The sequence below is a fragment of the Priapulus caudatus genome, unplaced genomic scaffold (genome assembly GCF_000485595.1).
Source record: "Priapulus caudatus unplaced genomic scaffold, Priapulus_caudatus-5.0.1 Scaffold708, whole genome shotgun sequence".
Classification (NCBI taxonomy): Eukaryota; Metazoa; Priapulida; class Priapulimorpha; order Priapulimorphida; family Priapulidae; genus Priapulus; species Priapulus caudatus.
The window spans coordinates 93,491-107,493 of NW_014577769.1; the positions used below are offsets into that span (position 1 = coordinate 93,491).

The window sequence follows — 14,003 nt, forward strand, 5'->3', positions numbered from 1 at the left end:
TCATTAATCATTAATCATTAATCATTAATCATTAATGATATCAAAGTTGGGAACACTCCTAATGGAGCGTTAGCCGTGCTTCCAGCGCTGTGCTGCTGCTGATTCTTGCATGTCGTTCCCTCGGTATCACCGCACGTGTCGTTCGTACGTCTCTGTGATGGTCGTGCAAGTAAGCAATAGAAGTCCAACATATGGTGTCCGATCAAAGTTCTATTTCACTTTCCCAAAACGCGTTTTTGTGCCAGCGTTCAGTTGGCCCCACTGTCAGGCTGTATGAGATCACGGTAAGGTGATTATGTCTGTCTGATGTATTGTACAATTTTTTTTTATCTATAATAATTACACGTGAACTATATTATCAACAGTCTATCACAACAAAAATGCGTTTGTTGGCATAAATGAGTGTCAGTGTAGTGTTTTCAACAGTGCAAGATAGACTCAACTAGTGTCACATGATTGCCAGGTACAATAACAGTATGGGGATATATATATAGATAAAGTTATACGGACACGGTAGTAGTTTTGACTCTGTTTATTGCATACAGAACTGTTTCGTGTGGAGCGAAAGCTCGACACTCATCAGTGCCTAATACAGAGTGATCTATTTAGAACATCCCGATCAGTATAAAAACATCATGCATAATGTGATCTATTGTTCGTATTCATACGTGCGCGTTCTAAAGAAATACCATAGATACTAATTAGCGCGTCACTGTCGGTGACTGCTGCGCGCTGGCGCTAAACTGAATTCATTGTAATTTAAGAGTTCACATAATGTTTCTTAAATAATGTTTCTTAATAAAAATTTATCTTTATGTCTGCATTTACTAAGGCCATCCTTAAAAAATTATATGTTTGCTGTCCTCCGACCGACCCACGAAAATAGCCACGACCGAAAAGTTTTTTTTGACATTTTGGGTTCCATATTTATTTTTTTTAAACATTTTTTATAGTTAAGACTGAAACACAAAGCATGTGTGGCAAACATGAGGACAGACTTAAAATAACTATTATGCTTCACACACACAAAATGACCTACCTACCTACCCACTAAAAAAATCATGGGTTGGGTGGGGGACAGCAAACATAGCAAGAATTTTTTAAGGATGGCCTAACAAGTTTGTTTCTCTTGTTTAGTGTCGCAGTCTCAGGTTTGCACAATATGTAGACTTCTTTGTTAAGCATAGGTTGCATGTCTTCGTAGTGTTGCGCTTTGCTCAGTATCTTCCATTTAATCGCGTAGTCTATGTTGTTGTCTTTCAAGTTCCAAATATGTTTACTAAGTTCTATCGAGTTCCGTTTTCATTGCGTAGTGAAGAATGCCTTATGGTTCGCTAGTCTCGCTTTGAAGGAGGTAGCTGTTAGTCCGACGTATGTTTCTGTCTTGTTTTCGCTAGTCACTGTTGCTCGGTATACTATATGTCTTTAGCAAGGCAGTTTTCATCCAGGGGGCACGTTACGTTTTTCGGGCAGTTGCATTTTCTGTTGTTTACCGTTTCCGTGTTGATCTGCAGTATTCTTCTGTTGTTTCCCTCTATTATATTCTTCGCGTTCGGCATGCAGCTGTACGAGATCTTAACATTGTTCTTATTGAAAATCTTGTGGAGTTTGTTTTCTGGAGAGAAACACTTATTTACGATTTATAAAAATTCCTTGCTGACATTTGTTTTCACATTTTGGTCGTATGGTGGGTTGTACCAAATGATATTGCGTGCTCTGTTTCTTCTTCCGGTTGCTGCTTGTGGTTTTTCGTAGCGAAGCTTGTAGTTATAGCCGTTGTCGTTTAAATTTTAATGCTTGTTGATATGTGGACGCCGCTTTTTCAAAAATTTCTCCGCTGGAGGATATCTCGGAGAGTCGCTTGTTTACAAATCGTAAATAAGTGCTTCCCTCCAGAAAACAAACTCCACAAGATTTTCAATAAGAACAATGTTAAGATCTCGTACAGCTGCATGCCGAACGTGAAGAATATAATAGAGGGAAACAACAGAAGAATTCTACAGATCAACACGGAAACAATAAACAACAGAAAATGCAACTGCCCGAAAAACGTAACGTGCCCCCTGGATGGAAACTGCCTTGCTAAAGACATAGTATACCGAGCAACAGTGACAAGCGAAAACAAGACAGAAACATACGTCGGACTAACAGCTACCTACTTCAAAGCGAGACTAGCGAACCATAAGGCATCCTTTACTACGGAATCAAAACGGAACTCGACAGAACTTAGTAGACATATTTGGAACTTGAAAGACAACAACCTAGACTATGCGATTAAATGGAAGATACTGAGCAAAGCGCCACACTACTCGAACACTATGAAGAAATGCAACCTATGTTTAACAGAGAAGTTCCACATATTGTGCAACCTGAGACCGCGACACTGAACAAGAGAAACGAACTTGTTAGTAAATGGCAAAATGCAGACATAAAGATAAATTTTTATTAAGGAACGTTATGTGAACTCTCACAATAAATTCAATTTAGCACCAGCACGCAGCAGTCACCGACAATGACGCGCTAATTAGTGTCTATGGTATTTCTTTAGAACGTGCACGTATGAATACGAACAATAGATCACATTATGCATGATGTTTTTATACTGCTCGGGATGTTCTAAATAGATCACGAGCTGTATTAGGCACTGATGAGTGTGGAGCTTTCGCTCCACACGAAACAGTTCTGTATGCAATAAACAGAGTCAAAATTACTATCGTGTCCGTATAACTTTATCTATATTTGCTCTACTCATGGTAGTATTGAGCACTCTTGACACACGAGTTCATAAACAACCATTGGAATCTCTATATATATATAATTATATATATATATATATAATATATACCATTCTTAATTTTGTTTGGTTTTCGCCTGCAAAATTTGATAAAGCATTATTATTGTATAACATCATTGGAAATTTTCTGCAAACCAATGTACTGCAAAAAGGTAAAAGGTGATTGTTGTCAAGGGAGATCCGAGGTTGAAGTAGACTCCGATAATGTGGATTTTGCTCCATGGCGAGTATTGATAAAGTAGAACCTTTGCAAGTTGCCAATTTTCACGATTTGTTTAGGCCTTTATTTGAAAGTAGTGAAATAATGCTCAGTTTTCGATAGTATTAAAGCCGCACAATGCGCATCCAAACGCTAATTTTGCCAGTACTAGACTAGCAAATACTTTGTGTCATGCATAATCACACTACCGTATGACAAAATAAACTCCTCCCATTTCACTGCGCGTTGTCTTATAAAAGGTATAAAAAAATACCTCCAATGTTGTTCAAATTCTCCGATGTTGTTGACAGTTTCGCGTTGCTCTCCCAAGCAACCGTGTAGCGGTGCTGCGGTACAGCGGTACAGGTGTAGCAAAGATAAAAACATGTGACGTCGCCTAACCACTTCGAGGCTAAATTGTTTGGCAAACAAGTTGGCGTTGGCACCAGAATGCCAGTTTTCTCACCTCTTTCTTCTGGGTTTTAAGCAAACGCGCAGTGAAAATGGGTGGAACTAGAGTTTATTTTGTCATAAGGTAGTGTGATTATGCATGCCACGAAGGATTTGCTAGTCTAGTACTGGAGAAATTAGCGTTTTGATGCGCATTTTGCTGCTTTAAAACATGATACAAAACGTATTAATTAAATAGTTGTTGAGATGAAAATACATTTAAAAGTAAACACAACTCTTAAATGTTGAAGAAATCCAAATCTAAGTCATGCCTTTTTGTGTTCGATAAATAACATTGAAAACTAGCTTTTGTTTCACACATGCTTCTCGTACTGTTGCCAGTAACTATTAAAAATGCCCAAATTTCGTTCAAGCATCTTTGTGTTTGATTACATTGCGCGTAGCTGTTCGTTTCTCCTGTGCGTCGCTCGCGCACGTCTCATGCGACGGTTGTGTTGTCTTGCAGAGGTGGCAAGGACGCGGTTGAGGCAGCCTGGCAACAAGTATGTCCGCTTCTGGCAGACTCTCTTCCTCGTGCTGCGGCAGGAAGGCTGGCGGGCGTGGTATCGCGGACTCGGCACGCAGATGGTGCGGCAGATCCCGAACACTGCCATCATGATGTCCACGTACGAAGCTGTCGTCTACCTCCTCACGAAAGACCGTTACTATGACGACGTTGACGATGACGAGGAGTATGAGGAGACGAGCGTCGAGAAGTGATGTGTGGTGCGAGAGTTGACGGTCGCCATGGTAACAGTCGCCATCCGCCGTCATCTGCTAGCAGGCTGTGATGGTCTATAATACGAGTGCTACGTTCTACAGAGCGAATGGTCGCGAAGGAAAGAGACAGCTATTACATCCAGAAAAGCGACGACGGTTGGTCGTGGCAATCGCTACGATGGAAAGCGAGAGAAGGAGAGTGTTTGCATGTTATTTCTACTTAAGCCCAGCCGAAAGTTCTGAAACGGAAGAAGGCAAGGAAAGGTGCGTGTATTTTTAGCTGGAGATGTTCTGCCAAGGCGACGGTGCAATATCAGAACCAGCGCAGTCCAGTGTGGGCAACGCGGAAAGAAGTTACCTGCACACGCCATCTGCGGTGGAAAAACTGGAATGAATACGTGAACGATTGGGGAGCGCGAGCGCGAGCGCGAGCGCACGTGCTAGGGAAGTCTGACATTCTAGTGCGTTGTAGAACAGCACGAGCAATGCGAAAATTATGTAGTGGTTCATGGTCATAGAGGTCAAGCAGTGCTCAGCATGCCGGCCAAATGGCTAACTGGCAGTACAGCTTGTTCCACTACATTGCAGTGTGCTGTCATCTTAGATGAATCATGCATGTAGTGGCCCACCTTCGTCTGGTGTTAGCAGGTACAGCAGCATTTCCGTTCGAGAGAAAAAACCCGCCCCAGCATTGATATCTTGATGTGTTAGGCTAGCAACCCATCCCTCGGTGTAGGTCATCAATCAGACTCACAGGGAACGAAAATAGTCATCGGTTTAGGTGCACTGGTATGGGGTACGATCGGCTTATGTATACACGGTCACAACAGCCTTATCAGTGACCAGGTGGGTAGCTACTCTATCGATTTCCAACAAAATGGTTTTTTCTCGAAATTATCAGGTATTACTTGCCATGTGGGTATTCTAAAATATCGGCAATGAGAATTGTAATTGAATTGCCAAGAATTGAATCGGTAATGATTATTAAACGTGTTTTAATTTATTGGCGTATGACTGTATATTACTAGCACTGCTCATAATGGTGCAGACTTGTAATGTAAATATTGTAACTTGTACGTTTTGTGTGCATGTAAATTGGTCCAAATTTCTTTCGTTTTCATTTGTCCAGAGTTTAGACTCGAAAGCATTTTGTTCGACTAGTTTTACGAAATGCTCCATTAATTTGCTCCATTTCGAAGTAAGTTTCGTGTCAAGAAGGTGGTGTATATAGCTGTGCACATTCCTCACATGAGAGGTTTCCTTCCATTGCTCAACTGCTAACACGGTGGGTGTACGTAGTGTGTGTAGCTGGGGGTACGTGTGCGTCGTGCTGCGACCGTACCGTCGTCGTTGGGCACTCCAGCTCGTGTCTCGCTCGCAGCTCGTAGCAGTAGTCTGGTAGTGTCACGCTGCTTTGAGCCTAGCGCAGACTTGCGACATTTTCATGCAACTCGGCTGCGATTCTAGAATCGCAGTCGAAATTGCTGTGAAATCGCCATGTCGGCGGGAACGTGCAACTGCAACTTGTAGCGATTCTGGTCACTTGCAATGAGTTGCAAGAAATCAAACTGGGTTTTTCAGCAACTCGTCGCTTCGAATCGCTCCGAAATCGCTTGCATGCGCACACACGGTGAAGCGTGCGACCAATCGCATGCGGTTGCAGGTTGCAGCGACGAGCAACCAAAAATTGCAAGTCTGCGCTAGTCTTTCTAGAAAAGTGAAAACGGCATACGCTGGTTCGTTTCTTGTCGCTACTGATAGAATGCTGTGCTTGATGTACATAGGTGGATGTATACTGTAAATACGTGTCGGGGGCCATTGCTACCACAGCTATCTATATATACGCTGTGATGCTTGCAGTTCTGTATTGTTCTCAATATGAACACGGCAAATGGGCGGGTAATTATTTAAATTCAGTTGCATCTGCACGCGTGCGTGTGTGTGTGTGCGTGGATGTGTGTGTGTGTGTGTGTGTGTGTGTGTGTGTGCGTGCGTGTGTGTGTGTGTGTGTTGTGTGTGTGTGATGTGGTGTGTGTGGATGTGTGTGTGTGTGTGTGCGTGCGTGCGTGCGTGCGTGCGTGCGTGCGTGCGTGCGTGCGTGCGACAGGGTGTCGTTATTTTGCAGCAAGCGTAGTCCCGACTAGAAGCTATAAGTTGCTACAGCTCGTGGGCGGTGGGGTAATTATAGTGTGGACCAGAATGCCGTCCTAGAACCATATATACCCTATGCCTTGCTTCTATGCGTGTGTACGTAGGGTCACATAGTGATGACTTTCCTGTATTTAGTGGGAGTGAATGAGGTTATTGCTAATAGTTCAAAACGGACCATTCGTTTATTTCCATATATGAACAAGTTCGATGCTGATAGAAATTCGAGCGAGAGTCTGTGAATAGAAACGGCTTGCCCACCATTACACGTCCCGCGGCGTTTCTCCCCGCTCGTAAACCGTGCGTACAGGCGACTGTAGCGAGGAACACGAGAAGGGGCAGCAGTTGATACCGCTGTGAGCGTATTGTAGTATAGCGCTTACACGCGTAGCTTGCGAGTGTTGTGTCCTGCCGTTCTGCGATGCTTCAGACCCATAGAAATAATATCAAGAGCTAATAATACCTATTATATTACTAGCATTAGCATAGTATTAGCATTCTATAGGTATTATTAGTTCTTGATAATATAGATAGACTTCGAGGTTATCTATATTATATCTATGTTCTGCCCCCATCTCTACGAGATGATGCCGCCTGGGACGTTGTTAGCAAGCAATCGTCTGCTGCTTGGAGTGTCGCCAGCTTCCCGTCTTGCTGTTGGTTGTCCGGCTGTACCCAGCAGGAGATCTCCTGAAGGGTAGTGTTATCTCTTGCGTGCCAATCTCAGGATTGTTTATCGAGTGTTCTCATCAACAGGACTCCGTCTCCTCACCATACCGGGTATATAAGTGTAGATATTATGTTTTTTTTTATAATGTTGGGGTGCTCGATACGTACTTCCTTCTTTTTAATCGGCACACGGTTGGCGTGCGTGCAGTCAGTGTTTTGCAGGTATGTTTCTGGGACCCTCCATCTACCATTATTTACACGTGCATAAAGGTAACAGCCAGGGTACAAGATAGTCCCACATGATTTGTAAACACTGAGCGATAAGTCTCGTTCCTTGAGCTGAAGATCAGTTGCTACCGGTGTAGCGTTTATGCGCGGTGTCATGTCTAAGTCTTGTAGTGTTCGGTTGTAGTAGGTTCAGAATAGTATAGATAACGGGAATGAAATTAATTAAATTGTTGTGCGATTCGGTTTGTCATATTAGTATTTGTCATATTAGTGCATGGTTCCGTATTAGTGGGTGGGAAGTTAGGGAGAGAGACCGTACCCTTCGCGACACTACATTGTAGATGCGATAGAGACTTCGATTCACGGGATACCTCGGGAGAGGGGAATGTTATCTGATCTAGCAATAGCGTTACCCGTGTGAGTGATATATCCCATACTGCGCGTTGTATCTGTTTAACAGTTAGAACGGCCATCATCCGGTTCGTATTCGTACTTCCTGTAGCGTGAGCTAGGACCCATGGTCGTGGAGAACTGACGACTGCGTGTACGATACCTGAAATGATGCCAGCTTCCTAATCCGAATTATAATTTTTATTGTGTATGCAGAAACTTGTAAATAAGCGTTTTGAATATCGGTGACGCATCCTTTCTGGCAGTCGGACGCCTCACAAGTGTACGGTAGTGATCGCAAGAGGACAGTCGCAAAATGCCGCGCTCCCATTACCGAGAGAGGGGGAGAGGGAGGAAATACGCTCGCGCGTAAACATATACTACTGCATGTTTGTGGTTCATCTCTTCGACATGTGTAAATATGTAGCTCGACAGGAACAGCAGTTTTCAAGCTGAAATAAAAGGGTATAAATATCGTCTCTGTTTCTCGCTATTTTTTGCCGTGGGAATATTGTGGCGCGAGAATCTACGGTAGGTCGTTGACGCTGGACCGTGACTCGGCGGTAATAGCAGCCATGCGGTGAACGCTCTCATAGACCGATGCGAACCAAGTTTATTTTCATTACGATAAAATTAGACGTGATATTAAAATGCAAGGTTTAGGGAACTAATCGAGACAATACACACACAATATTGAATATTGATATATACATGAATAAGTTCGTTTACGATTAGAAGTCTGTATACGGTCTTACTGCATCCTGACTTACATTCAATATTAATTAGATTAATTACCTCCGCTCAAACCTTACAGCTATATTTTGCTCGTACATTTGTAACGAGATTTTTTTGTCGTAGAATGTGTAATAACAATTCAAAATGAAACGTAAATGAAGTGAATGCTTCGGTGATAACCTCTGAATGAGTGGCAGCTTCCGCCTAGCATCTATAGCCAACCTCGATGTATACCCGTGGCTTCTGCTGGCAATTAGATGGTCGTAGTTGGGAAGCAGATAACCAGCATGATCCTGCATTTTAGGAAGCATTGAAGATGAAAGTAATACACGAGCTTTCATGTAAAAACGAGAATAGACTCACAAATAGCGCTCAGAATTAATATTGGCTGCTCGCCTATATACACAAGCTCCCACACGCGGGCCAAATTTCTATAATGACGAAGAAAAGCGGAAAGCACAGCTGCGTACCATATAGTTCCCCACTCATTCTCAAACCACTGTCAACTTGGTGGTGCGTGCGTGCGCGCGTGCGTGCGTGCGTGTGTGTGTGATGCCGATGTCTGAGATAACTAGGTATCCGTGCACTTGACCTGTGTAGACAGATACAGGTAGATATGTATATGAATTATGTCGCCTGGGGAAGATTGTGCCTTGGGCACACATTCTAGACATCATGCATGGGGAGAAAACGCTTATACTGGTTCTCGCTGGCTGGCCAGTCGGGAACGTAAATAACCGAGCGCACCACACACACTATTCTCGCTGGTAAACACAGCCTTACATCTTATCCCGCAATATAGGTCATATAGTGTCAGATTAAACACCACATAGTATATACAGCTAGCTAGGAGCCCTATCGCCCGAGTTATAATGTCTGAGTGCGTGTACTCGTATTTATATATAACTAGCTGGGCTACCTCCGGCGGATGCCGGTATCCTTTTCGGCGGTTACTCGTTTTTCTGCTATTGCATGCGCTTTGTGCTAATTGCGCGTTTCGGCTATTTCGAATGCGATGCCCTGATTTTAGCCTGGTACTATAGTTTGAGCGCTATAGATTGGCTGTTCTCAGGATCGTCTCGACTTTTCTGCCTGCAGTGTATATCGAACGCTAGTATTGCTGTGTACATTGTCACAACTTTTCGTGTCGTGCGCTAGCTATTTATATAATTTATACCTTTTCAGCAGGTAGCGTGTACGACGCTTTTTTCTGGTCCTTCGAAAGTAACTAAGGTAATAAACTAACCAAACTTAAACTATTAACTTCTAAAGGTAATAGAACTCAACCCAAACCTTACCTAAACTTCTAAGTAATACTAATTAGAACTAACAAACTTAACTTAACTCTAAAGGTAAAAACTTAACAAACTTAACTTTAACTTCTAAGGTAATAGAACCTAACAAAAATAGGCCGACCTTTCAGCAGTAGTCGTGTACGACGCTTTATGTCATCTCCTTCGAAGAAACTAAGTTAATAGAACTAACAAACTTAAACTAACTTCTAAAAGGTAATAGAACTAAGACAAAAATAGGTCGACGACAGAAAATAGTCGGCTCAAAATGGCAAAGATTCAACATGCAGTCGAATGGATGAGAATCAAATGCAAATTCGACACATGCAGTCCGGATGGATGAGAAGTCAACGGCCGCATGAATTAGCAGAGGCTATAATAGCGCCACCTCGCGAACATTTCGTTAAAATAATAGAATAAATTTAATTGTAATTAACTTTATTTTGTGTATTTTTTTTTTTTTTTGACCTTGCCTTGGCATCTGGCGACATCTGATTAAGAATATATATGGTGTTTGGGGTGAATCTACTGGAGGGAGAAGATAGACAGACAGACAGACACAAAACCAGCCGCCCTTTAATCATAAGAAGATCAAAGGCTAAATAATACGGCTCCTAGTATTTGCTCTTGCTATAATCATTTATTCGCGTCGCGAGACGGTAAAATATAATGAGAGTAAAATGATATGGTTTGCTTCGTGTACCCACATATATATAAATAGAACACTGTATATATCTATAAGTGAATCGGTGAATGGTCGATTAATGATTAACTCTTGCTCCCCACGTACTTGTGTTAGATATAGTTTTATTGTTGTACGACAATATAAGGAGTGAATAAATCTATATTATTCACTCCTGATATTATTAATGGGGCAGTTATTTGCGTGGCGCCGGGATGGACCAGGACAGGGAAATACCGCGTTAACGATCTTGATCCGAAAATAGAAGTCGACCGGACATATGGGAAAGCCGCGAAGACCGCGTGTTTGATATAACGCTGTAGCTAGTTTTTTATTATATTTTTTTCCAACTATTAGGTTAACCTAATCACACCACACAGGTACGACTCCCGGAATAATATAATTATAGCGGTCATGTGCGGTGTTGTTTCGTCACCACGTAGATGGCCTAATAGGTTGGGAAAAGGATGCGTACTACACAGCCCCATATAATTATCACATTTACAGGGCCGTAGTGCTGTGTGTGTGGGAAGCAAAAGTGTGGTTTGGAGCAAAATTAAAAAATAAGCTGAGCTAATAATCGCAAATAACCATAACGTGATTTTTTTGGTCACTAAAGTTATCCGTGAAAGAACTTGTCTCAACGCCACCTTATAATTTTATTCTAAGCTTCTTCATAACAACGCATCATATGCATGCAGTGCTTGTTTTCCGATTATCCAAATCTAGTTGCATTCATCGTTCAAGTCTTGGAATCACACATAAGTAACTAACATGTATTAGCGGAGTGGCGCTGACTTGAAGTACTGCTCAGTCAGTTCGCAATTCGCTCCCTCCTCGCTCGCGCTGGTTGTATTAAAAAACTGTATAAAATTATTAAAGCGTTAGAAAGTAAATTTTGAAAAATCACTCTCATCTAAAAACCCTTACCACACTTATAGGTGATACTATCACGTCGATCAAGAGCTGCGCCTCCGCTCATACATTATAAGTCATGAATTTTGGTCCGCGCCCCCCTGCTAGAAATTCTGATCAGCCTACGGCCGCTGCCATTATTACTAATTATTATTATTATTCAAATTAATACTAAGTGGATCATACAATGAAGCGAGAGAACCATATATGAGAACCTAACGTTGGATCAGGAGTATATAGAGATATACATAGGCTACGGTAATATGGAGAGATAATATCAGGAGTAGATAATACTAATAATATGGGTTAGTTACTTCCTATTATCTACTCCTGATAATATCAAGAAGCATATAAAGAAGGTCTTCTTTATATGCTTCTTGATAATATATGAGTAACTACCACTGGATCTCTATAATATACTAACAATATAAATAATAATACTGATGTATGGCCCTATATATAGAGATCACTCAGATCAGTGCAATTACCAGTCTGAAGAACAATTATACATTGTACATCATAGTATGTACATATATATATATATACATATCGTAACATATATATGATACATACTATACTGGTACATAATATACTAGATATCTACTACATATGTACAGTCATATATATATATATAGGTAGCGTATAATGACAAATTGTCATTAACGAATATTAAAATAATGAGTTGTGAATAAGAATATTCTGTCAATTATACCTCCTGATATCTATAATATAAATATACATATATATACATATATAATCAGGGAGTGTAATATAGGGACCTATATAACACTCTGATATTATAGACATATATACAATATATATATATATCACACTATATTATACTACATATATATATATGTACATTGTACATATATACAATGTATATATTGTTCTCAGCTACCAGTCACTGTCACTGATCTCTATAATATAATCGATTATTTAGGATTGCATGGTGAACGGATCTGGTAGTGGCGGGCACCTCGCTCTGCTGTGAACTAGCTTAACTTGATAAATCAAGTGTGCTGGCACGGCTTTTATAGCTGTGTGCATGTTTCGCTTATTCTGCATGCGGCGTTGACTTTCTGAACAGTTTGCACACATTTTACTTTTAGTCTGGGAAAGACAACTGACAGTGTTAAATGCCTACTATAGTAGCTGTCATGAAGTTAGCAACAATTCTATCGGAATCTATTTAGTATGTATAATCAGGGTTAGATACTAACCATTTTGGTTCATTAGTTATAGCCACTAATTCAACGCAATTCCTACGCAATTCTGAATAACTCGATAAGTAATTCGTAATTAGTTAGCACAATGCATATGTCAAATCAGGGAGTCCGACAGTAAATCAGGCAGATGGGGTCGTTGTCGTATTAGGCACAGGCACTTCAAGTGCCTGTGGTATTAGGTACTACAGATATATGTACCCGAGGTACTTTTAGGTTGTTTAGTATTATGTTTATATTTTTGTATGAGGTATGTTTAGGGTTAGGGTTAGGGTTAACCTGTATGATACAGGCGGTATATGTTCCGCTTCACTATACACTATGTACCGCCTGTACGCGAGCTCAACCCTGGCGTTTCGCAAGCCTCGTTATCGATCAGGCAACTTGAATAACTGGAGAAATGACGTCAGGCAAAAGCCTGCTCGCTGATTGGCTGATTGGCCCGTTACAGCTCTCTGATTGGGCGCAATCATTTAATTCTTGTTTCGCGAAGCAGGCTGAAGAAGCAAGGGGTACAGGCGGTGAAGTGTAGTGAAGCGGAACCGGAACCGCCTGTATCATACAGGTTAGGGTTAGTGTTAGGGTTAGGGTACACTTCTGTAGTACAAGTCTGGTACACTTTGTGTATACATATATGTACCTCGGGTACATATCTGTAGTACCTGATACGACAACGACCCCTTGAGCGTAAATCAGGGAGTATTTGACTCCGGACTCGCGTTAATTTCACACCCTGTATTTGAATCTACTATGCCAATTATATCGATTGGCATAACGTTTTATTCTGTGATTACAGAGAAATAAAATTAAGCAGTAAAGTTATTTCTTGAAGACAACAATGTGATGGTTTTCAGAATGTGGAGCCCTGCATGTGCAGGTCTACTGGCTTACATGTTACATCTTCAATCTGGTACTGTATCATGTAGGCTTGACATCACAACAGCTCATTGACACTGACTATATGCTTCAGAGCAAGGATCCTGACTACAACGCAGACGTTTGCCTTGCCAAGTAGTTGAAGCCAAGTTACAATGTGGAGGTCTTTGAAGATACATGTGCGAGATCTCACACGATGCAAATTGAAAACTTTTATCATTCTGCCACTGATATTTGCGTTGGCAATTCTAATTATCTGGTAGGTATTATCATGGGCAACGTATATGGATGCACCAACTTACTTAATTACTTTACTTAAAGCCGCACAATGCGCATCCAAACGCTAATTTCTCCAGTACTAAAACTAGCAAATACTTCGTGGCATATGCATAATCACACTACCTTATGACAAAATAAACTCTAGTTCCTCCCATTTCACTGCACGTTGTCTTATAAAAAGTATTTTGAAAATACCTCCAATGTTGTTGAAATTCTCCAATGTTGTTGACAGTTTCCCCAATCCCCAAGCAACCGTGCAGCGGTGCTGCGGTACAGCGGTACGGGCGCAGCAAAGATAAAAACATGTGACGTCACGTCGTCACCACTTCCGAGGCTATATTGTTTGGCAAACAGTCGGCGTTTGCGCCAGAACGTTTGCGCCAGAATGCCAGTTTTCTCA

The 14,003-nt window shown here is 41.5% G+C and overlaps 2 protein-coding genes across 5 annotated transcripts in view; both read left to right on the top strand.

Annotated features, from left to right (window-relative positions):
- LOC106812972 (solute carrier family 25 member 36-A-like) overlaps positions 1-5,377 on the top strand; it is a 20,415-nt gene extending 15,038 nt beyond the window's left edge. Inside the window, exon 7 of the mRNA XM_014817006.1 lies at positions 3,910-5,377. Within this exon, the coding sequence (XP_014672492.1) occupies positions 3,910-4,163 (254 nt within the window). The 3' untranslated portion in view covers positions 4,164-5,377. The remainder of the gene's footprint in view (positions 1-3,909) is intronic.
- A 3,685-nt stretch (positions 5,378-9,062) lies between these two features.
- LOC106812970 (hexosaminidase D-like) overlaps positions 9,063-14,003 on the top strand; it is a 16,551-nt gene continuing 11,610 nt past the window's right edge. For 3 of the 4 annotated variants that reach the window (XM_014816997.1, XM_014817001.1, XM_014816999.1), the window contains exons 1-2: positions 12,300-12,417; positions 13,419-13,583. In XM_014816997.1, the coding sequence (XP_014672483.1) occupies positions 13,480-13,583 (104 nt within the window). In that variant the 5' untranslated portion in view covers positions 12,300-12,417; positions 13,419-13,479. Of the gene's footprint in view, positions 9,101-12,299; positions 12,418-13,418; positions 13,584-14,003 lie in introns of those variants that run through there. The other variant, XM_014816998.1, reaches the window with a different exon arrangement.